The following is a 23,173-nucleotide window of genomic DNA, read 5'->3' as shown; positions in this document are numbered from 1 at the left end:
ACTTGGAAATACAAATATCCTATAGCATTGTGGTGAAAAGCACAGATTTTGGAATTAGTATAAGACATTTCCACCACTTACTGTCTCATGTTGGGCAATATATTTAACCTACCTATTACTGTTTTCTTATCTGTAAAAAGGCGTAAGACTAGGTCCCATACCATAGTGTTGTGAAGCCTAAATGTTGAGACAGCACATGCCAAGAATTTAATATGGTATGTGGCACGGAGTAAGCATTCAGTTCAAGTTAGCTGTTACCGTTATCATTTCTCTTTCTAGTGATACCTACGTCTTACTAGCCTCCTTCTAGAGATACTTAACTTGGAAAGTTATATGAGGAATGAATGAATTTATTGTATAATGCTTCCTAGTAAATTCTAAGGAATGCTTTTTGGCTTGCATTTTACACACCCAGTTATTATTTTGATGTTCTTCCAGTGAGTCACTATTATTTGCTTCCATCATGTGGGTAGAGAAACAGATTCAGGAGAAGAAGGAAATGTTCAAATTTAGATCTATCTCAGGTCCTTCCTTGTTTGAGTGTAGGTCTTTATTCTCTTAGCATTTTGAGGACTTTACTTATCTTAGGATACTCTGTAATACCTTGTCCTCTAGATTTGGTGCTTCCAGATGTGAGTTATCAGGTGGAATCCAGTGAAGGAGATCAGTCTCAGAATATGGACCCCCAGGGACAAACTCTGCTGCTTTTTCTCTTTGTGGATTTCCACAGCAGATTTCCAGTCCAGCAAATGGAACTCTGGGGTAGGTATAGGAGAATGGGGCTGCCTGCTTGGGTGTACTTAAATGTTAAGAGAATAAAGAGGGGAGATGTTACATGGTGCACAAATCTGAATTAGATGTATTTCTGTAGAATAACAGTTCAATGAAAAACCTTGCTTAAATAACTTAAACAAATTTTATGCTCTATGGAAAAGATCTATATCTTCAAGCATCACTTAGATGATAACATTCCCAGATTTGGTTGGCCAAAAATCAGCAGACACTTCCTCTTGGTCTCTACAGAGTATATGACCTTAGATGGATAATTTCAACCTCAGCTGCACAATACATTACCTGGGGAGCTTCTAAAAAATGCCCAAACCTCATCCCAAGAGATTCAGACTTGGACTGAGGTAGGGCCTAGATATCAGTAATTTTTTAAAGCTTCTAGGGCTTGAAAACTGTTCACCACCCTACTGCTCGTCCAGGTGGAATCAAGAATAGTTATCAGTCTTACTTGGCCTTGATGCAACATCTCAAATACCACATGAGGAGGTGTGGGAGTGCATTGGTATGATTTACTTTGTGTGATTGCCACATCAACCTCTGGAAAGGGAGAAATTGTCTTTGTTCAGCCAAACAAGGGGGAGCTTTTGGCATTTATCTAACAATTAAGTAAAAACCTGTTATTAGAAACGTTCTCTCTGTTAGTGGTAAAGCAGTGGTTTCAGTGTTTTGTGGTCCATGAAATACGTGCATCAGAATCACCCATAGTATTTGGAAACGTACAGCTTCCTGGGCAAGGGTTAACTCTGATTTTTAAACGTAGTATAGTTAGAAAACCACTGGGTATGAGTGAGAGTTGGCTTATGTATTTTAATCCTATAAAGCCTGAGACATACATTTAAGTGTTTCTTAGTGCTCTCCTCAACTTTGAAGGAAGTAGCCAGAAGTGGAGTTTATAAATGTCTGGGGAAAGGTTCACAAGCCTTCCTTTGGGTGCTCCTGATGCATTTCTGTGTTCTTCTTTTCTTGTGGGCCAGTGTTTTTCCTTGGGACTTTACTCTCCAGGCATTCCCATGCTGTTTGGTGTAGCCCTGCTCCCACTGAGTCATAAGAGAAATGAGACAGCTTACAACCCTGATAAGAGCTCTCATTGACTGGTACCAACTATTTGTTGAACAAACCATTGTCATCTGTGGGATTCTTCCTGCTACCTTCCTTCTATGGCTCTCCTATCTTCTTCCATCGTGCATATATTCTTTAGGAGAGAAGCACTGCTTTCCTGGGCTCTGGCTTGCCACTCTTGTATTTGAGGAGCTGGTGTTCTCTGGTGTCCCACTGTTCCATCCATTAAGTCCCTGGAATGAGAATGTAGAAGAGACTCAAACTAATGAGGCTTCCACAAGGAGGTCAAAGGTGAGAATGCCTAGGGCTGTTCCCCAGCTTGTGCTTGCATGGACTGAGGCTCATAAGAGAAGCAGCTTAGTATGGTGGAAAGGACTCCAGGGTACAATTGAGACCTGGGTTTAATTTTAGTCCTGCTACCAAATTCCTTAATGATTTTTCCAAAGCAAGTCACATAAATCATCTGATCTTCCCTTTTCATATATTTAACATGAGATTGTTAGACTAGATGATATCAAAGGCCCTTACAAGTCTAAAGACCCTCTTAAGACATAAGATCTGCTATCACTGGCAGGTTTTTTGGTTTTGGTTTTGGGTTTTTTTAGGTCTGCTAGAGGGAGCACCATGTTCAGTCTTCCCTATAATGACATAAAGTCTGATACCACGTTCTGAATCCTATTGAACATACTTCCTCAGAAACCAGGGTTGCCTATCATTCTTGTAGCACTGGCATAGTTTATACACCTTTGTTTAGCTTGACTCTGAAGGCCTGTAGCATCTCAGGTAGTTGTACTCAGTATTGGATTAAATAGAAATCCATCACTTACATTAGTAAACATAGTAAGTATCTTTTAAAATTTCATACATCTGATAGTTTAGGACTAGCTTTTGCAGAAGACGCACTGTGAGGGTAGGTAGATATAGATACATGGATACAGATATATGTGGTAATTTTATCTTCTTTTTCATATCCTTGAAAGCTTTCTCCAGAGCTCCTTTTAGGAAACAGATTGTGCAGAACTACAGTCTGTTTCCATGTGTCTAAAAAAAAATCACTTAACTGGCTTTCTGCCTACCTTGTCATGGTAACTTTTCTATGATTAACTCATTTTGCCACCATGTGAAAGGCATCTGGTAGTATCGTCAGTTTTAGGAACAAAAATGCAGCTTTTTAATTAAATGTCTGCCTTCAAAGGGGGTCTAACTCATTTCTTGAGGCTATTCTTAGAACCAAACTATAGAAAATAGTAATCCAGATGATATCATCATAGCAATAGCAATATTTTCTCTTTGAATATTGCAATGTACATTTCAAAACATTTCATGTATATTATCCACATTTATCTGCACAAAATACCTGTGAGAGCAAATGGTATAAAGCCACTTTCTGTACTAAAGTGAGAAAAGTGAAGTGACTTGGTTACCACTAATTGGCAGTAAAATTGACCCTAGAATCTATGTTCTCTTAACTCCAGTTCCAGACCCCTTTTGAGCAGAGCACTTATTACCTTCCCTTCCAGAAAAGCATCGTGGTGCCTTGTGGTAGAATATGTTCTTTCTGGCTTGCATTTTTAATGCAGCCTAAGAAAACCCAGCCAGCCTTAGGCTGCTTCACCACAGTGTCTTTAACAGACTATCCAGAGGAGAGTAGAGAAACATGGAAAAAATAAAGATTAATTAGGAAGCATTTTCTCTAGGTGCCCTGAAAAGTGAATTTGTCTTCCTGTATCAGGATCATCAATGTTAGCATATTGTTTGATGACATATTTTGCCTGTTGGTCTCATGTTAGCTGAGCAGGATGCCGAGCAGTGGTGCCTGTGGTTACTTTATCAGAGATATTCCCCCATATAAAAAGACCTCATACCAGCAGTTCTCAGAGTCATCTTTGTGAGTTTTAACTTTTTCTATACCACAGTGTATCTGAAAGGATTGACACCCTGACAGTAACAGTGGCTCACAACAACAGTGACACTCAAATAAGAACAGAGTAGGGTTGGACAACTCTCCAGGAGGCTTTTCCTCTCCTTTGGGAATCACCAGTATCATTGTTTCTAGTATATGGTATATATTTGTTTTTAATGTGAATTAAACATGATCCTTCATTTGATTGATTCTTCAAAATTTGTTGTTCTTCACTTTAATTTTCATGAGCTTTCTTTTGTTTGTAAGTGAGAATTAGGTAGGTTTGTAAGTTGGTAGCTTTTTTTGTTTTTATTTTTTTATTTTTGTCTAAAAAAGTAATTGTTTGTGGATAGGCAGGAGTGGCCTCTTCTTTCAAGAGGCCTCTTTCCCATTCTCAGCTCTGACTCAGCGCATGAACAGGAGTCTTGAAGTGTCATTCTCACTCAAGGTTACCAACATTCTCCCTCCCCTTAGGAGTCCAGACTTTGCTCACAACTCATCTCAGTGCCATCTTCATGGAGAGCCATAGCGCAGTACAAGATTCCATCCAGATCACCGTGGGCCAGGTCTTGGAGCAGCATCACCAGGCTGTCAAGGTGATAAGAAATTCACAACTCCCTTTCTCTTCTCTCTCTCAGGAAAAGATACAGTATGTGGCAGACAGAGCCTTTCTTCCCTGAATGCTCTTCCTCTCCTCTTTAGTCTCCTGGCTGATCTTATAAACTATATCTAGCCTAGGAACTCAAGCTTTAACTTAGATGGGTCACTGTAACCAGCTTGCTTTAGTCATACCTCCCAGTAGGTGAGTTTGCATAAATAGGGACAAATAATAGGCAGGAAAAAATAACTGATAATATGCCTCCTTCTTATCTATACATCTCCCCTCCCCACACATGCTTCTGGAACTACTGTTTCACTACATCTTACATTCTTCCCCCATTTCCTAATCTTTTATAACATCATTTTGTCTCCTTACCTGACTTTCTGAATTCCTCCATCCTGTGTACTTTAAAAATTTTTAATTTATTATTTATTTATTATTATTTTATTTATTACTTGACAGAGATACTGGGGATCGAACCCAGGACCTCGAGCATGCTAAGCATGTGCTCTACCACTGAGCTATACCCACCCCCCACTCCTGTGTACTTTTGGTAACACATTTCTTACTGCATATGGCCCCCTTTTGAGGGAAAAAAACAGCCATAGTAAAAGAGTAAAGCTTAAAGCTTTTTGTTCTTTAATAGTAAGTGTATCTGTTTTATTGCCCAGTGTCTTAACTGCTTGTCTTTTCTGAATGTGTCTGTGTCAGTAAGTCACCTCTATGAAAGGAGAGAAATTTTTTGTTTATTTCAATTTCTTAGTGTCCTTTATTTGTCATGTCCTTTATACGTCATGAGCTCAGTAAGTATCATTGATGGCAGGGGAAGAATTGTTGAAATCCTGCTCTGACTAAAATCTTTGGTCCCTGTGGGATTTTCTGATTAGGATTATTATAAACTACAGTCTCCCTCTTACTTGTTTTGTCCCTAGGCTCATCAGAAACTACAGGCCTCACTCTCAGTGGCTGTGAATTCCATCATGAGTATTATGACTGGAAGCACCAGCAGCAGCTTCCGAAAGATCTGCCTCCAGACCCTTCAGGTTAGTAGGAGACTGGGGATGCTTAAAAGTGCCAGGGTTTTAGAGACATTTCAATACCTATCTTAGTATATGTGCAGTGCTCTTAGAAACATTATTTAATTTGATCCTATTGTGATCCTACATAAGTACTAGGTCTGGGTGAGTGTTTTAAGAAATGTTTGTTGACTAGATAGTGATGCATATACTATTTTATAAATGAGAAAACAAGTTATTTAAAATTTCTACTTCCTTTAGGCCACACAGGTAGTTACAAGCAGAACTAAGATTAGATCAGTAGTTCCCAATGTCTCATTGAAGAATGTTCCATTACTTCATGGTGACAGAATATACTGTAAATAACTGAACGACTATAAATATCACATGTGTTTGGCAGTATGGAATAGTGTAACAAGTTTTAGAATCAGAGGCTGGAGTTCACATCTTGGCTCATTTACTTCTAGCTATGTGAACTTAGGCCTGTACTGAACTTCTCTGAGTTTCATCTACAAATTGGAAAAAGTAATAGTACCTCACAGGGTTATCATGAAGTTGAGGGCTAAATGTAAACTTGCATACCACATGGTAGTTTCTTAATAATTGTTGGATTCTTTCCTTCCTTCCTTCCTTCTAGTGTGTGCTGATCAATTGGTATTATCAGTGGGGTAACACATTCATTCCATGTCTGTTGCTTCATTTCCTTGTGCTTTTTTTCCTTGAAGAGATAGTATAATATACACAAAACTCTAAATAATAACTAATAAATTTTATCACTTAATTTTTAATTTTTGCATATTATCTCATGTACTTTATATTTTATAGTTGGAACCAAAGTATTCTATGTTCATATATAATTTGACATTTCCCCCTGCGTCAGCAGTCTTAAAATTTGTAGTGGTTAACCAATATTCTACTGTGTTGGTTTAATCTAATTTAAACCATTCCCCTAATGATAGACATTTAAGTTGTTTACATTATAGAGAAAATACTATCCTGGCAATCCTGAAGTCAGCCCTAACTTTTGTACTAACTAGTTGTTAGATTTTGGGTGGGTCACTTCTCCTTTTTGAATTTCAGTTTTCTCATCTATAAAATTAGTGTGTTGCACTAGGTGATTTCTCTGGTCCCCTTCAACTCTATTATCTTATAATTCTATACTTTTTAATGGAATGGCTGTTACCCATTCCTTATGGATGCAAACTATATGATTTTTGTTCCTTTCCTCCCTAAAAGATTTATTTGGGGAAAAATTCCTGTATCAGCCTTAGTTGTTTAGTGGAACCTCTGTTCTCTTGGAACTTCTTTTTTAAAGGAGAGCAGTTTATATAACCTCTTCACAGGCAGATGGATCTCTGGGATATTTAGCTCCTATAGAGGTAGGAGAACAAATATCTCATTTGAAAGATCTTGCTTGGTAACTGAAATTGGGAGATATATAGGAGCCACGACTACCTATTTCATGTCAACTACTCCGACGTTCTTTCTACTTCTCCTGTGTCCAGAGGAACTAAGGAAACTTGTAACACATAAAGGATGTCAGTGGTTTACCTTCCTAGTTGTCCTGTCCCCATATAAACTTACTGTGGGTACTTATCCTTTGGTTGCCTGTACTGGAACTCAGCATTTTCTATCTCTGGCCCATTTTAGGCAACTGACACACAGGAGTTTAGGACCAAACTTCATAAATCATTTCATGAGACGACCCAACACCGATTTCTTCACCACTGCTCATGTGAGGTTAAGCAGGTAAGTGTAAAGTAATAATCAATACTTTGATGGAAATTTTCCTTATTGATGTTTGGGAACCCTGAATACAGGATGGGTAGTACCCATGCTTTAGACTGTACTTTCTGAGGTGAGCCTTTCAGCAAGGAAGCCTGTGGTTAAGAAAAACTTTACAGAATGTAGTATTACACAGAAGTTAAGAGCATGCTTAGAGACGTCACTTGAGTTCCACTTCTGCCACAAACTAGCTGGATGGTATTATTGTGTAAGCTACTTAACCTTTCCAAGCCTCAGTTTCTTCATCAGTAAAATAGGAATGGTGCATACCTAAAGCGATCATTGTGAGGTTTGAATAAGATGATGTATGTGCAGTGCTAAGCACATAGCTACTCTGATGATGATGGTGAAGTGATGAAGTTCTTACGTTTGGTTTTGCCTAATGAAAAACATACTTTTATCTATTCACCTTTTTGGATGCTGGAGATACAGAGTTGCATTAGTTGGGCTCTCTGACCTCATGTAGGTCAGTTTCATCTGGTTTTGAGATCGGCTTCTCTAATGAGTGAAGAGAAATCACAGCTGGCAAATTTTATATATTGCCTGATTCTAGGTATAGGTAGTGGTAGTGTTCCGACTGAAGCCCACTTTCCTGGCTCTCTTGGCTCCAATCAGCAGGACTGACTTTTCTGGAATTAAAGTATAAGATGAGTAAATAAAAGAGATTTAAGGCTGAAATTATACAGTGGCTCTGGCCAAGATAGAGTAACAGGGATCAGATTTACCTTCTGCCTGAAATAACAAAAAATCTGGACAATAACAAAAAATACAACATATGAAACAGTGGTTCTCAAGACATTGGGCCTCAGACAATGAATGGGATAGTCATTCCTGAGAGATAAAAAACAAACGAAGTGAGCCCTACGATTACCCTAGCACGCTGCCTAGAGAAAGTATGGAGGCTATGAAACAGGGAGAGGGAATCCAGGCAAAGCCTAGTGATCTCCCTGAGTTGAACAGAGAAGCTGAGAACCTAGGGATGCCAAGGCAGTACGTTTCCAGGGCAGAGTACCAGAGAGGAGAGAGCTGCACAAAGAGCGTTCTGGGGCTTTCCCTAGTATTCAACTGAGCACTGGTCCGCTCATTCATGTGAAGACACTATCCAGGTAAAGGATACGCCACCCAGAAGGATTAGCGGGAACAATATGCAGAGCTTACACAGGGCTGACACAAACTGCCACTATCAGAAATTACAGAGGTGGCACCAGATATTAAAAGGATTATCAGGGAATATTATGGACACTGCACTCAATTTGACAGCTTAGATTAAATGGAAAATTTCTTGAAAGACATAAATGACCAAAGTTCATTCAAGAAGAAATAACTCCATATACCTGGTAGCTCTGCGACTATTAAAGAAGTTCAATTTTTAGTTAAAACCCTTACAGTGGTATTCAGAATATTTAAATACTCTTAAAACTCAATAATAAGAAAACAAACAACCCAATTTTTTTAATGGGCAAAAGATCTGAACACACATTTCACAAAAGATGATACACAAACAGCAAATATACATAGTTTCTCAACATTACTAGTCTTTAGGGAAGTACAAATCAAAACCACAATGAAATAACATACATAGAATAAAAAGACTGACCATACCAGGTGTTGGCAAGGATGTGGCGGAACTGGAACTTTTAGACCCTATTTGTAGGAATGAAAAATGGCACAACCACTTTGGAGAAAAGTTTGGCAGTTTTTTAAAAAGTATACGCTTAACACACAACCTAGCCATTCTACTTCTAGGTATTTACCCAAGAGAAATGAAAGCATACGTCCACACAAAAACGTGTATGCTAATGTTTGTGTAAACTTCTGCCATATTTGTAATAGCCAAAAACTGGAAACAACCCAGTGTCAACAGGTAAATGAATAAACAAACTGTGGCATATCCGTTTAATGGAATACTACTCAACAATAAAAGGAATGAACTATTGATACAATAGCATGGATGAATCTCTAAATAGCCATGCTGAATGAAAAAACCTGGAAATCCAAGAGTACATACTGTTTGACTGCATTCATATACAAGTCTATAAAATGCCAACTCATCTCTAGTTACAGATCAGTGGTTGCTGGAAGATGGGAGGTGTAGGCGTTGGAGGCAGTGGAGGAGCTGTGAAGGGCAAAGGAACTTTTGAGGGTGATGGATGTGTTCATTATCTTGATGTGGTGATAGTTTCACAGATATGTACATATGGCAAAATTTATCAAATTGTGCATTTTATAAATATGCAATTTATTATGTATATGCAAGTTATATCTCAATAAAGTTGTTACAGAAAATTACAGACACTGTTTCTGAGAGAATTACATCTCTTCTGCTTCTCTCCCTCTCCTACTTCTGTTTGCCTGATTGGATGGGGAGATTTAGGTACCTAGGCACCCGAGGATCACAGCATCTCATGGATTTGCCCACCCTCCTCTGCTTTGTAGTAGTGAATTCTTCCTTCACCACACTGTTTTTTCATGGCTCTATGTACCTTCTAGGAAGCACCTTCCTAGGAATGCATCTGCCGTTCCTTTCAGCTGGTTCACTGCAAATACTCTTGCTGTTTCCCTTCAACTTGGAAAGCTGTTGCCAACAACTTGAGCAAATAAAAGCCAATACCCATTGTATCAGTTTCCTATGGATGCTATAACAAATTATCACAAATTTGCTAGCTAAAAAACAAAAGAAATTTATTATCTCATAGTTTTGGAGTCCCAAAGTCTGAAATCAAGGTGTGGGCAGGGCCACACTCCATCTAAAGGCTCTGCGAGAGAATCCTTCCTTATCCCTTCCAGCTCTGGTGGCTCCAGATCTTCCTTGACTCCTGGCCACACAACTCCAATCTCTGCCTCCATCTTCACATGGCCTTTCCCCTTTGTCTCTCAAATCTCCCTCTACCTTTCTCTTATAAGGACACTTGTCATTGGATTTAGGGCCCTCTCGAAATACTCAGTGATCTTATCTTGAGATCTTTAATTATCTACAAAGACCCTTTTTCCAAATAAGGTCACGTTCACTAAGGTCTAGTGGTTAAGACTTGGACATATCTTTTTGGGGACTACTATTCAATTCACTACAGCCATCCATATATTCAAATTTCTAGGGATAGATTCAGGGTCAGGCATGTGGCATTATCATAGAACCTGGGACATAAGGGCAGGATCTAGAAGTGTTTTCAGCCTCTGAAGTCCTTTTGCTTGGGCTTCTCTGATATCCCAGTGAGATCTGAAAAGGATATGATCTGACCTCCTTTGCCTTATTGTGTTGCTACAGTGATGGCTTATAGCCTTGGGGCCATTCATAGCCCAGTTAACTTGGCAGATGGGTAGTGAACCCAACGTCTTGCCCCGGTATAAGTTATAAGTCTTGGAAGGAAGGAACATTTATTGAATCCCTAATCTGGGCCAAGATTTCCACTTTAATAACCACAAAAATCCTACGAGGTAAGTTGTAGTTTTCCCATTATATAGATGAGGAAACTGGTTAGAGAACTTTTCTAATTTGCCCAGAATCAGAGTCAGTAAATGACAAGGTTCGGATTTATAGTTAGGTCTCCTGGGTCCGAAGCCTAGTAACATTTTTATCATAAAGGACTGGATCTCAAGCCCAGGGAAGTTGAGTGACCACAGGCATTGAGTAGAACCCATACTTGTCTACTCAAGATCATTACTGTTTCCCTCTGATAATGGCCATTTAGTGATAACTTGTTAGTGGCAGAAGAGTGGCACCTAGTGGCTCCAGCTAAAAACTACAACACCAAAAACAAAAACCAAAAAACCCCAAAACTGTATGACCAATGATGATAGATCCAATTCTTTTACCTTGGACCAGTCCCCCAGTTTCCATTTCTAAACAGGTAAAGTCGAATAGCTGATCTCTTGCATAGTATAAAATAAAGCCAACTATGGTTGTATTATAGTTTATGGAGAAATGGAAGAAATGAGAGAAAATGTGTACTTATAGTTTGACAGAACATATTCATGGAAAGGTTGTGCCAGGAGTGGAGGTTTTAAACCTGTGTGTTGGAACAGAGGACAGTAGGCCATGAAGGAGTAGACAAGATAGTAATCCCAGGCTTACTGTCACAGATGAGTATAGGACCAAAAACTTAAACCCAGAACAAGCAGGAGCAGTAGCAAGGAAGCAGCTTTTTAAGGAAAGGTTTTGTTTCCCAGGTGGTCGACCAGAATTAAACATCTCCTTGGTGTTAAATCCAAGGGGGTCTATCCTGAGGATAGGGCTGTCCCATCTGGGGGGCCTGATGATGAATGGAGGGTGTGCAAGGCTCCCCTAGGGCTCAAAGATTTCTTTCTGAATGTAGGTATTTCCTTGGTAAGACCAATTTCAAGATAGGATAAAGGTTTGTCTATTATATGAGATTTTCTAGGCTAGAATGAAGTAAAGGAATAAGCTTTCTCTCAAAGAAGTAAAAAATTTTTGGAAATTTTCCTAATACTGTTTCTTCTTTCACCCCTTTAGGGTCATCTTTACCTTTTCTGTGTTCCTTGCAGTGTAATTACTTAGAAATTGAAACGTGCTTTAGTAAACAACATACGATAGAGTATATTTTTTATTGAGTTATAATTCACATACCATAAAATTTACTACTTTAAATTATACAATTCGGTGGTTTTAAGTATATTCACTGGTTTGCAACCATCACCACTAAATTCCAGAACATCCTCATCACCCCAAAAGGAAACCTTTTACCTAATTTGCAGTCATCTCCTGCCCTCTGGAAACCACTAATCTACTTTCTGTCTCAATGGATTTGCCTATAGTGAGTATTTAATATAAATGGACTTACACAATTACAAGTGGATTTTTGTGTCTGGCTTCTTTCACTTAGCATAATGTTTTCAAGGTTCATCCGTGTTGTAACATGTAACAGTACTTCATTCCTTTTTATGGTTGAATAATAAAATATTCTGTTGTATAGCTATCCACATTTTTTAATGCATTCATCGGTTGATGAACACATTATTCCCTTTTTTGGCTGTTAGGAATGCTGCTGCTATGAACATTTTGTGTGGAGGTTTGCAGTTCTCTCTGGTGTGTATCTAGGAGTAGAACTGCTGGGTCTTGTGATAACTCAAACTGTTTTCTAGATTGGCTGCATCATTTTACTTTCCCACCAGCACTGTATAACGGTTCCAGTTTTCCCCCATCCTCGCCAGCAGTTGTTAATTATTAGTATTATTATTACCATCCCAGTGGGTGTAAAATGGTATTTCACAGTGGCTTTGACTTGCATTTCCCTAATGAATAATGATGTTGAGCATCTTTTCATGTGGTTGCTGGCCATTTATATCTCTTCTTTGGAGAAATGTCTATTCAAGTCCTTTGTCAAACCCATTTTTAATTGGGTTGCTATTTTATTGTTGAATTATGAATTCTTTATTCTGGATATAAGTCCCTTATCAGATATGACTTGCAAATATTCTCTCCAATTCTTTAAAAAAATTTTTTTAATTGAAGTGTAGATCTGCAATGTTAGTTTCACGTGTATAGCAGTGATTCAATTATACATATACATATATATTTTTTTTTTTTCAGATTCTTTTCCCATTCTTGTGGGTTGACTTTTCACTTTCATTGTAAGTGTCCTTTGAAGCACAGAAGTTTTTAGTTTTGATGAAGAGGATATCTATTTTTATATACCTATATTGAAAAACGGGGCTCAGAGGACTGGGTTCTGACCTTCATTTCTCTGTCCAAATTGAACCAAATAGCAGGACTCTGAAAGGCTACAAAGGACTACAAAATGTGCCCTGTGGATTCCCATGTTTGTCCTCAGTCATTTTTTGAGCACTTACCCTGTGCAAGGCACTATGCTAGCTGTAAAGAGATACAGACATGATAAACCTTACCTTTCAAGGAATTTAGGATGTAGAAAATGGACATAAACACGTAAAATGATGAACAGGAGCATGCAGTGCATACTTCAGAGCCCAAGGAATGCAGCAGACAGATGAGGAACTGGCATTCAAAAGAGGAAGGAAATGCTGGGAGTGGCCTGAGTGAGCTGCAAAGGCTCCAACAGAGGGAAGCCTTGAAAGTTGGGGGCTGTGCAGGGTGGTTCACATGAGCCAGGAGGAAGTAAGAGGGAGTTCCAGGTAAGGGAAGACAGCCCTGTGAGGTCAACAAAGCCAGATAACCAGGCACATGATCTCACTGGGGCTTGTTCGTGCTTCTGCACAACTCACTTAGGGCTTCTAATTTTTTAAGCAGCTGCTCCCAGAGAGAGATGATGCAGAGCAGAGCACAGAGGATGCACATGAGAACAGCAGCCTGGAGCTCCTTGCAGGTAAGGTTTCAGCTTTTCAGGTGAGTCCTGGATCAAAGCTGGGAGATAAAAAACATGACTTCAAGCTTTCAAACTGCACCTTATACCACAGCAATGTCCTTCTGGGATTTGGTTGGCTCCAACCACCATGGGTATTCTGGGGCAGCAGGAGGCATTCCCTCCCAAAAGCTGGTATGACCGGACTAGAAATTCTAGTAGTTTGTGGTTACGGATAGCTGCACATGATGGGCCAGGGCCCTGAATCCAGTTGGTTCCTTCATGTCTTCTCTTGATTTGTGGTTCTCCCTAGTTTTGGTTACTACTCTGGGGCTCTGGAGGCTGCTCCTGGGTGCAGATACTACAACCTTGCTGTGTCAAGGTTATGATGTATCAAGGTTATGGGGAGGTGTCAGTGTGTGTGATGTGATGGTGATTATACTGAAGTCCTTTCCCCCTCCCTCCAACTCTTAAATAACCTTCAGGGCTTGCAACAGCAGAGGTGTGTGTGTGTGTGTGTGAGAAAATAATCATAGCCACTGGTGTCTGAACCTGTATGGTGCACGTGCCAGGCACTAGTCTGGATTTTGAAAGTGTGTTAACACTCTTAATCCTAGAAACAATACTATGGTACTATTATATCCTCATTTTACAGGTGAGGAAACTGAAACTCGGGGATGTCAATAAACTTATCTGAGGTCATACAGCTAGTAAATGGCAGAGCCAGAATTCAAACCCAGGCAGCCTGGCTGTGGTCTGCCTCTAAAAAAGCCAGACTAGTGGGGATGAACTGTCAGACAAACAGTGACTGGGCTTGAAGGAATATGGGGACTGACTTCAACACCTATGTTTGTTGGTAAAATTCCTCTTCCCAGGGTAACAACTACAACACACTATGTGTTGTCTATGCTTAGTTCTAAGACACGTTTCGGAATCATTGTCAATTGAACCATATTTTGAATGTTGTGGGCTCTGTTCCTACTGAAAAGAACCCTGCAGTGAATGCTTGTTTAAAGCAAAGAATCTATTTTTATAAATTTAGATTTGGTGATCTAAAAGAATGGAAATATATCACATTCTACAATTCAGTATTCAGCACATACAAATCAGCATTTATGCAGTGAAGAGACAAAAGAATAAGTACTTTCCTTAGAAGGAAGAAATTAACATTTAATCAGCACCTTCTATAGACCCAGGGAGATGCTAGGCTCTCCCGGTGACCACTCTTTCACAGTGACCCTTGGGAGTAAGCAGCATCGGTCCCCTCTCACAAAAGACAACCTAGGTTTAGAGGTAGAGCACTTAGCAGGTAGGAGGATCTGAATCTCAGCCTGCTGCCTCTAAAGCCCATGCTTTCTCCACCGTGCAACGTAAGCCTTAAAATCTACGTGTTATGACCTGGTGGGCCCCCGGAAGACTGAGCTGCTCTGCCTTACATAGCTGCACTTCTAGCTGCCATCAGTCCTATGTCCTACGTGGGCAGCTCTGCTGAAGAAAAACACCAAACACTGTGTGATGCCACTGTAAACCTGTGGTCCATTCACTGAGGAGCCTTCAGTTTGTCAATTCTTTCCATTGTCTTCCTGGTCTTCTCAGTGGCTACTCCATTCTTTTAAAAATCTATCCAGCTTCTGCCTCCTGATTTAGCCTCCTACTTCACTTACTAATCACTTTTTTCAGTAAACTCACCCAACTTGTACTCTCCTTCACTGCCAGGACCTTACCAGCATGGGGACCCACCCCCTCCAGACTCAGGGGTGGCATTATCCCTACTGCTTTCTCCATAGCATCAGTTATCACTTCTGCCCTTCAACTTCTTTTCTGAGTTCTTTTTCCTCAGCAGATCAGTTTCTCATTCCTCAAAAGGTTATCTCACTTGATCTTGAACTTCCACCTCTCTCTCTCCATTACATCTCACTCAAGGTTCTCAAAAAAAAAAAAAAAACCAAACAAACAAAAAAACAAGCTGCATTGTTTCCCTTTCTCTTAGTCTCTTCCTAACCCAGGGCATGTGCTCTCTCTGTGGCCTGTGAACCGCAAGGTCTCTTGTTTGGGAAGGCCTCCTAATTACCAAATTGATTGTGCATTTATCTTTACCATACCTGAACTATTTGCAGAACTTGGACTCACCCGGCCCTCCTCTCTCTGATCTTCTCTCTTCAACTAGCTTCCTCTGGCCACCTCCAAATGTGCTCATACTGCACTCCCTTCATAGCTGCTCTCTTCATCCCAAGCACTGACCTCTGCCTCTGGGCACAAGACTCCTCAGTTGGTATGACCAGCCCAGGTCTCTCTTGAGCATTAGATGGGAGATCTATCTGCTCACTAGGTTGCTCCATGTGTAGGTCCCATTGGTACCTCAGTTTCCTCTCCTGATATCTTGCCCTCTGCATACACACCTCTAGATCAGTTCTTTTGTCTCTGTCATGATTAATAACACCACAACCTATCCAGTTTTTCATCTGAAACCTGAGATTCGTTTTGAGATGCCCCTCATTCTCATGTTCCACATCCAGTCTCTAACCAAAGCCTGTTGATTTGGCCTCATGAATACTTCTGACTCTTCCATACCCACTGCCTTCACTTCCCCTGGGCTCTTGAGGTCTTCCCTCCTCTAACTTGACTCTTAAGCCACACCTCTGACAAATGATCTTTCTGAAATACATAATTAACAATATATCTCTAGTGCTTAAAACTCTTCACGGCCTTCCTATTTCCTACAGATCAAAATCCATTTCTTAGCCTTCTCTGATTCCCACTAACCCCTTCAGATTCATCTCCTTGGGCTGTCACTTTGCAGTAGGAAACTGTTTCATGCCTTTGGGTGTAATGCCTAACTCTTTCAGCCTGGAATTCCTTTCCTCTACCTTGTCAGCCGACGTATTTCTCTTCATCCTTCAAAACCCAGCTCAGACATCTCAAGGAAACCTTTCTTCATCTACAGAAATGTTTAACAGCTTCTTTCTGTTCTACCCTTGGACTTTGTACACACTTCTGCATCAGTCCGAGCATGTGTGAGCTTCACCCAGGGAACAGCTCGCTGATCTACATTCTCAGCACCTGCTCAGGAAGAATCTATAGATCCAGACTCTTAAATTTGCACTGCCTAATGCAGCGTGAGCAACAAAGGGAGAGAGAGGTGAGGCAAGCTTTCTGGCAAGAAGGGAGAAGCTGGATAGTGCAGACTACGGAGAATCTGTGTGTAGTGACTGAGTAGGCGCGAGCCCCAAGTGAGAGCCTGTTACAATCCCAGATGACTTTTCCAGAGCCCAGCTCAGTGGGGATAGGGAGACGCTGAAGCCACCGTGCAGCCTCAGCCTGACCCTGAAGACCCGGGGCTGCAGGGTTTTGATCCAGCAGATGAAAGGGTTCTGAGGTGGGAGGGCTAAGAGAGCCAGACCCCAGCTGCTCCCTTTCTCCCAGGTCTCCCCCAAGGGTCTAGCACATGACGTGGGAGTAAAATGAGCGGGCATCTTGTTTTCTCCTAGGGACCAGCGGACCAGTAGGAAACAAGAGGCTCAAGGGGAGCAGCCTCCACCAAGGCGTGGAGGAGACTCGGGCTTTCCGCTCTACCGGGGCCCTGAGCCCGTCAGAGGCCGCCCGGCGCCGCGCAGAGGCTACCGTGCCCCCTCTGACCCCTAGCAGAAGCAGGACGGGCCCCGGGAGCGGCCTGGAGGTAACCGGGCTAAGGCCGCGCAAGGGAGGGAGAGGCGGGAGGGCGGGGACCCTTCTGCAGCCGAGGGGTTCTCACCCGGGCCCCCTTTCCTCCCGCAGGACGCGTTGTGGCTGCAGGAAGTCTCCAATCTGTCCGAGTGGCTGAGTCCCGGCCCTGGGCCCTGAACCCGGCACCCACCCCGCGCCTCCACACCCGACGGGGAGATGCCAGAGCCGCGCGTTGTCTGTTGTTCAATAAACCTGCTTAGCGAACGCCGAGTCTACTTCAGTGTCGGGGCGGAGTCGGGGGCGGGGCCGGAGCCCGCGCTGCCTAATAACGTCACTGCGCTTCCGGCAGGCGCGGGCCGAGTAGTGGCAGGGTCACGTCACTCGTGTGCGCCTCGGGTCCGGGCGCGATGGCGGCGCTGGGCGGGGACGGGCTTCGCCTGCTGTCGGTGTCACGGCCGGAGCGGCAACCCGAGTCTGCGGCTCTGGGCGGTCCAGGCCCCGGGCTGTGCTGCTGGGTGTCCGTGTTCTCTTGTCTTAGCCTCGCCTGCTCCTACGTGGGCAGCCTCTACGTCTGGAAGAGCGAGCTGCCAAGGTGCGGGGGCTGCGCGCGCGGCCGGAACCCGCGCTTCTGCGAGGCGGGGCTGCGGGCGGAGCTTGGACGAACAGGGGGCGGGGCCGCGCTGTCGGGAGGCGGCTGTGGGCCCCCTGAACTTACTGCCCGCTTCGTAGGGACCACCCTGCCGTCATCAAGCGGCGCTTCACCAGTGTCCTGGTGGTGTCAAGTCTCTCGCCTCTCTGCGTGCTACTCTGGAGGGAACTTACAGGCATCCAGGTGCGAAGGAGGCGGGGCAGAGGGCAGCTGGGAAGAGATCTCAGGGCTCTTTCCGGGAGGGAGCAAAACTGATGCCCCTTTTCCTGTGGCTCAGCCAGGCACATCCCTGCTCACCCTGATGGGATTCAGGCTGGAGGGCATTTTTCCAGCAGCGCTGCTGCCCCTGCTGCTGACCATGGTGAGTGCTCCTGCTTGAGCTTTCCTCCTCTGCTCTTTGTTATTGGCGTGAGGCTCCTTTTCATGGTCTTTTTTTCCTTATCCTGATTGTGTCCAGCCTTTGACTGATGGAAGACAGGAATTGTGAGATGGCCCAGGGCCCTCGAGTACGCATCGTCGGGAGATCCTGGCAGAGAACAGGAAGCCTGAAGTCTCATGAGGCCTTGCCTGGGCAAGGGCAGTGGATTGTGGTTTGACCCTTTCCTTTGATCGCTCCTGTTTTTCTGTCCCCAGATCCTTTTCCTGGGTCCATTGATGCAGCTCTCAATGGATTGCCCCTGTGACCTGGCAGATGGGTTGAAGGTTGTCTTAGGTGAGTCCTCAGGGCTGAGGGAAAAAGTAGGCACAGGCATTCCAAGACAATGAGGAAAGGGGATCAGTAGTCTTATGGTGGGACCTGGACACGAGACATGAGATGTTCTGTTTCCTTATCAGTAAAATGGGAACACATATCAGGTAGGCTCTAAGATTTAGTTCCTGATGTCCAAGCCCATAGGGACAGGGACCCCCAGCATTACTTGGTGTGGATGAGGAAGTATTGTCCCTTGCTTCCTTTAACCTTTAGTTTCCCAAACTAGAAGTGGTCTTAGGCAAATTCTGGTATTTCCAGAGTTTACTATCAGGATACCCTGCCTCAGCTACTAATGCCTTCCCTTTCAGTCCCCTTGAGACATTGTTTTATACTGGATCTGATAAAGAAAACTCGACCCTTACCTGTTCTCACAAGTGTTTGTGCCTAACCTGAGTTTGGCCAGGGGGAGGTTGTGGGAGAGGGCCCTTGGGGCCTCTAGAGTCACTTTGTTCAATAGCTAGTCGTTCATTGCTTGTTCTGAATCCCCTCCCTAGCCCCTCGCTCCTGGGCCCGCTGCCTCACAGACATGCGTTGGCTTCGGAACCAAGTGATTGCACCCCTAACAGAGGAGCTGGTGTTCCGGGCCTGCATGCTGCCCATGTTAGCACCGTGCACAGGCCTGGGCCCTGCTGTGTTCACCTGCCCACTCTTCTTTGGAGTTGGTGAGTTTCTCTAACCTGGTCCTGCTAAGGTGTTCCCTAGCATGGAACTGGGAGTGGGGTTTGAGGCAAGGGTAGGGCCTATTGGGCAGGCCGGGAGGAATGTAATGTGATTTTCCTCTTCCATTCAGCCCATTTTCACCACATTTTTGAACAGCTTCGTTTCCGCCAGAGCAGTGTGGGGAGCATCTTCTTGTCTGCAGGTGAGTCCTAGAGAGCTTGTCTGGGGCAGTCCTGGGCTGGGTGTGTGAGGGTATCCCTGATAGTCAGTCTGGAGAAAGAATTGGGAACAGAAGGCTATAGTATTGGAGGGGCCGCTGACCATGGGAGTTGGGGTGTAGAGGACAGCAGGTGCTGGGGCAGGCAGCCACTGCCCCCAGGGGAAGGGGATGTCTCTGGCTGATGGGTGTGCAGTGCTGGGGCAGGTAGGGCACGCAGGTGTGGTCACTCGCGGCCTCCCTGTCTCCAGCGTTCCAGTTCTCCTACACAGCTGTCTTCGGTGCCTACACTGCTTTCCTCTTCATCCGTACAGGTTGGTCCTCAGTCTCTCACGGGTCCCCGGGGGCTCAAGAGCCCACAGGAGTGGGTGGGAGATTGGGAATCTGTGTTTGTTCTAGGAGCAACAAGTTTCTTCTACCGTAGCTGTTGAGACAGGCTTAGCCAGGGCCCTCAGCCTGGTCCGGCCTGAGAGGTAGAAGAAGGAAGCAGAGGCCATGGTGTGTGGGTGGATGGGTGGGGCACTGATCTCCTGTTTCGGGGGATAAGGGTCTTAGCCCTGGAAGGGCTCGGGGAGGTGGTAGGACTGCTTCATGAGCTACTCTGTCTCCCCTTCCCAGGACACCTGATTGGGCCGGTTCTCTGCCACTCCTTCTGCAATTACATGGGTTTTCCTGCCGTATGTGCAGCCCTGGAGCATCCGCAGAGGCGGCCCCTGCTGGCAGGCTATGCCCTGGGTGTGGGACTCTTCCTGCTTCTGCTCCAGCCCCTCACGGACCCTAAGCTCTACGGCAGCCTTCCCCTTTGTGTGCTTTTGGAGCGGGCAGGGGACTCAGAGGCTCCCCTGTGTCCCTGACCCACGCTCCTGTACACACTCCTATGAACTCTCATGGGCTTCCCAGCCCCTCCCCATCAAGGGGTACTGCAGGGGAGGAGCTGGCTGAGGTCCCCGAGAACTCAGGAATTTTTGTAGGGGATTGAAGCCAGAGCTAGTTGAATCCCAGGGACCAAGAGAAAGGAGCAGATATCCAAAGGGTGCGGCCCCTCTTGAAAGGGGATTGAGGAGCAGCTGGGAGTGAGGGGACAAGGGGCAGGTCCCAGGAGCCACGCACTCCCTTCTTCACTTTGGACTGCTGCTTCTCTGAGCTTCTCTGCCCCCCCTGCCACTGAAAAGCTGCTCGGGGGTGGAATTTATAAAAACCCTCCCCCCAACTTCCCAGGGTTTTCTCATTGTCTTTTTGCATTGGGACTTTGTATTGGGATATTAAAGAGATTTAACTTGGGTAACATGGCCTTGGACCTTTGGGAATCAATCTGTTTGGTGTCTTGGGAGTACGCCCACCACCTGTCCTGGCTACCTTGAACACTAACCTCTAGGCAGGTCAGCCCAGTAGGTACAGTTCCCTGGAGTACTGGACAGAATGGGGGCCTGAGGCTGCCCTGGGTCTATAGCTTCCTCCTTCCTGAGTCAGGGGCCAAGTCCTAGCATATGTGGGCCTGAGACTGTAGGTACCAGGTGTGGGTCCAGCTCATCCTGGGACCTGTGCCTTTCTTTACCAGGGTCAGGCAGTTGGACCCAGGGCCCTGACCCCAGTGATGGAGCCTCCAGCCTCTGTCCTCTGAGAGGGTGGCGAGTCCACTGAGAGCTTTTCCATCAGGACCTCCTGAGTCTACCAGCCTCACATTACAAAAGAGGAAATAAGTCTAAAACGGAAGAGGAGCCAGCTCAGTCACCTGGGAGTAGAGACCTTTCTGGCTGTCTCCACCTCAGACCTCTGCCACTGTGCCACTTGTTTGGTCCTTGGAGGAACCCAGAACAAAGGCTCAGAGAGCATGAGCAACCCTGCCAAGCAACACTGTAACTCACATTTCTTTCTAGAACCTGGTAGTGTTTCACCTGCTTTTCCTCTTGTTTTTAGAATGGTTCTTATGTTCTCATTCCTCTGCCCCTAGGACAGCCCCCCTTTTGAAAGAAATTCTTAGAAGAGTATTAATTATCCCTTCAGGTCCCATTCCAGACTCAAAGACATTGTCCTGAGTCCCCTTCTCTGAGACTGGTGGTTGAAGGAAAGGAAACAGGTGTGCAGTCACTCCTGTGGCACCCCCAGGTTGATTGTAACTAAACTATACTTGGCTCTAAAAGGGCATTGTGACAGTCACGTACCTACTTTGCTGGAGAGCTTTCCTCTCCCCCACCCTGTGTGGCAGCTGCCAGGGAAGCCGAGGGAGTCAGCACAGACTGGTTTTAGAGGGTACATTTGGGATCTGAGAGTCCAAAGGGAAGGCAGCCTAGTCCGACCCCAAAGACTAGATGTGGTACCCAAGTGCTAGGCTGGCAGGTGCACGGGGTGTGCTTCCAGCCTGGTCCCCTGAAGGTCCAGGGATCTGGGCTCCATCCTTCTCCTTCCTTACACTTTTGCTCGGGAATAGACCAGTGTCCCACCCAACCTTTCTCTTCACTCTCCATCCTTACCTCCCCAGTGTGGTGGTGCATTGATACAGGCAGGTTTGCTGTCCCACCTTGCAGGTGAGGGAACTGTGGGGCAGGATTAGGATTGTCCCAAGGGCTGGTTGTAGGGTGTGGGCATGATTAGATCCTGACCCTCAGTCCAGTGCTCCTAACCTTCCACCAAAATCCTCACACTCACACCCAAGGGTCTCACCTGCCCCCTAGAAAATGGCGTCTGTCGGCATCTAGTTCTGAATTAGTGGGGTGGGAAGTTGGTTTAGAAAATAAATCAGTGTATTTGAGAAGCAGGTCCACCAACAGCCTGGGTTTGAGCCCTCTCTGCCTCTTACTAGCTGTGGGGTCCTGGACAAGTTATTAAACCTGCCTGTGACTCCACTGTGTCTATAAAACGGTGGAGATTGATTCCTTAAGTTAATAGGTGTTAAATGTTTAGAATAACCCATTCCCCAGTCCAAGCCCTCAGTAACAATTAGCTAATGTTGTTTGGAGTGTGTATATACTAGGCACTCAGTAGTGGTTTAAACCAGGGCCACACTGTTGTCATCCTCACTACCCTCCAAGGAGGAAGGTACAACTGACCTGCCCATGAGGGAGTCCAAGCAGCAGCCCTGCCCCTCTGCTGAGTGGCATAAGAAGTGGAGTGGGTTGCACAGGACCCAGAATGGAGAGCAGGGGAAAACCAGTTTTATTGAGCAAAGTTCTCAGGACTTGGGATTTAGGTCTCCCCTGCAGGAGGTAGGATCCCCAAGTCTGCTCCCCTGGGTCCTAGGGGACCCACCTGTGCTCCCAGCTGTAATCTCCAGCGAGGAGGGGACCCTTATTTGGCAAGAGATGAGTATGTGAGCAACTGTCCACCAGCAGGGAAAGGACAGATGGCAGAAGGAAGGGAATGGGCCACTGCAGACATGCCTCCTGCCACAGGCAGCGGAGGACAGGAGCTCCAGGGCTGGGCCCTCCTGCCCCTGGGCACTGGCTGGCCTGGGCCTGCCCTGGCAGCACAGCGTCTCGAAGGCTTGGGGTGGGGATGGCCAGGATGCCAGTCCAGGGCAAGATCACTCAATCTCCAGGATGAGGTCGTCACCCTCCAGTGTCATGTCTGTGGTCACATGGACCTTTCGGACAGTGCCCTCCATGGGTGAGGTCACTACAGTCTCCATCTTCATGGCGCTGAGCACACACAGGGGCTGTCCCTTGGCCACCTTGGCCCCCGCTGCCACCTTGATGTCTATCACCTTCCCAGGCATGGGTGCCCCAATCTGACCCTTCACATCCTTCAGGGCCTTGGGGTGGAAGTGCATCTCCTGCAGACAGGGCAGAGGGGACATGAGACACCAGCT

At 44.8% G+C, this 23,173-nt stretch overlaps 3 protein-coding genes across 17 annotated transcripts in view; 2 read left to right on the top strand and 1 right to left on the bottom strand.

Moving 5' to 3' along the window:
* The window catches only part of TOP6BL (TOP6B like initiator of meiotic double strand breaks), a 64,993-nt gene extending 47,638 nt beyond the window's left edge, over positions 1-17,355 (top strand). For 2 of the 4 annotated variants that reach the window (XM_064492088.1, XM_064492090.1), the window contains 7 exons: positions 616-762; positions 4,226-4,347; positions 5,285-5,395; positions 7,019-7,117; positions 13,374-13,452; positions 16,917-17,104; positions 17,203-17,355. In XM_064492088.1, the coding sequence (XP_064348158.1) occupies positions 616-762; positions 4,226-4,347; positions 5,285-5,395; positions 7,019-7,117; positions 13,374-13,452; positions 16,917-17,104; positions 17,203-17,268 (812 nt within the window). In that variant the 3' untranslated portion in view covers positions 17,269-17,355. The remainder of the gene's footprint in view (positions 1-615; positions 763-4,225; positions 4,348-5,284; positions 5,396-7,018; positions 7,118-13,373; positions 13,453-16,916; positions 17,105-17,202) is intronic. The other 2 variants (XM_064492089.1, XM_064492091.1) reach the window with 2 other exon arrangements.
* Positions 17,356-17,372: 17 nt separating this feature from the next.
* Positions 17,373-20,653, top strand: RCE1 (Ras converting CAAX endopeptidase 1). 5 transcript variants are annotated; one of them, XM_010998158.3, is made up of 8 exons: positions 17,373-17,683; positions 17,821-17,923; positions 18,018-18,101; positions 18,374-18,452; positions 18,986-19,153; positions 19,282-19,353; positions 19,620-19,682; positions 19,987-20,653. In XM_010998158.3, the coding sequence occupies exons 1-8, from the start codon at positions 17,499-17,501 to the stop codon at positions 20,220-20,222; spliced, it is 990 nt and encodes a 329-aa protein (XP_010996460.2). In that variant the 5' UTR covers positions 17,373-17,498; the 3' UTR covers positions 20,223-20,653. The 5 variants fall into 5 exon arrangements, with proteins under 5 accessions (XP_010996460.2, XP_031304109.1, XP_031304108.1 ...); XM_064492094.1 differs by having other exon boundaries at positions 17,654-17,683; positions 18,022-18,101; XM_031448249.2 differs by lacking the exon at positions 18,018-18,101.
* A 1,845-nt stretch (positions 20,654-22,498) lies between these two features.
* Positions 22,499-23,173, bottom strand: part of PC (pyruvate carboxylase) — a 103,991-nt gene continuing 103,316 nt past the window's right edge. For all 8 annotated transcript variants that reach the window (XM_064492085.1, XM_031448258.2, XM_064492087.1 and 5 more), the window contains one exon: positions 22,499-23,137. In XM_064492085.1, the coding sequence (XP_064348155.1) occupies positions 22,889-23,137 (249 nt within the window). In that variant the 3' untranslated portion in view covers positions 22,499-22,888. The remainder of the gene's footprint in view (positions 23,138-23,173) is intronic.

This window comes from Camelus dromedarius, chromosome 12 (genome assembly GCF_036321535.1).
Source record: "Camelus dromedarius isolate mCamDro1 chromosome 12, mCamDro1.pat, whole genome shotgun sequence".
Classification (NCBI taxonomy): domain Eukaryota; kingdom Metazoa; phylum Chordata; class Mammalia; order Artiodactyla; family Camelidae; genus Camelus; species Camelus dromedarius.
This window is presented reverse-complemented; position numbering and strand designations above follow the sequence as displayed.

Coding starts and splice junctions, on each gene's coding strand:
- RCE1 (XM_010998158.3), top strand. CDS start 17,499: ATGGCGGCGCTGGGCGGGGACGGGCTTCGCCTGCTGTCGGTGTCACGG. Junction 17,684..17,820: donor TGGAAGAGCGAGCTGCCAAG/GTGCGGGGGCTG, acceptor CCCGCTTCGTAG/GGACCACCCTGCCGTCATCA. Junction 19,354..19,619: donor GAGCATCTTCTTGTCTGCAG/GTGAGTCCTAGA, acceptor CCCTGTCTCCAG/CGTTCCAGTTCTCCTACACA.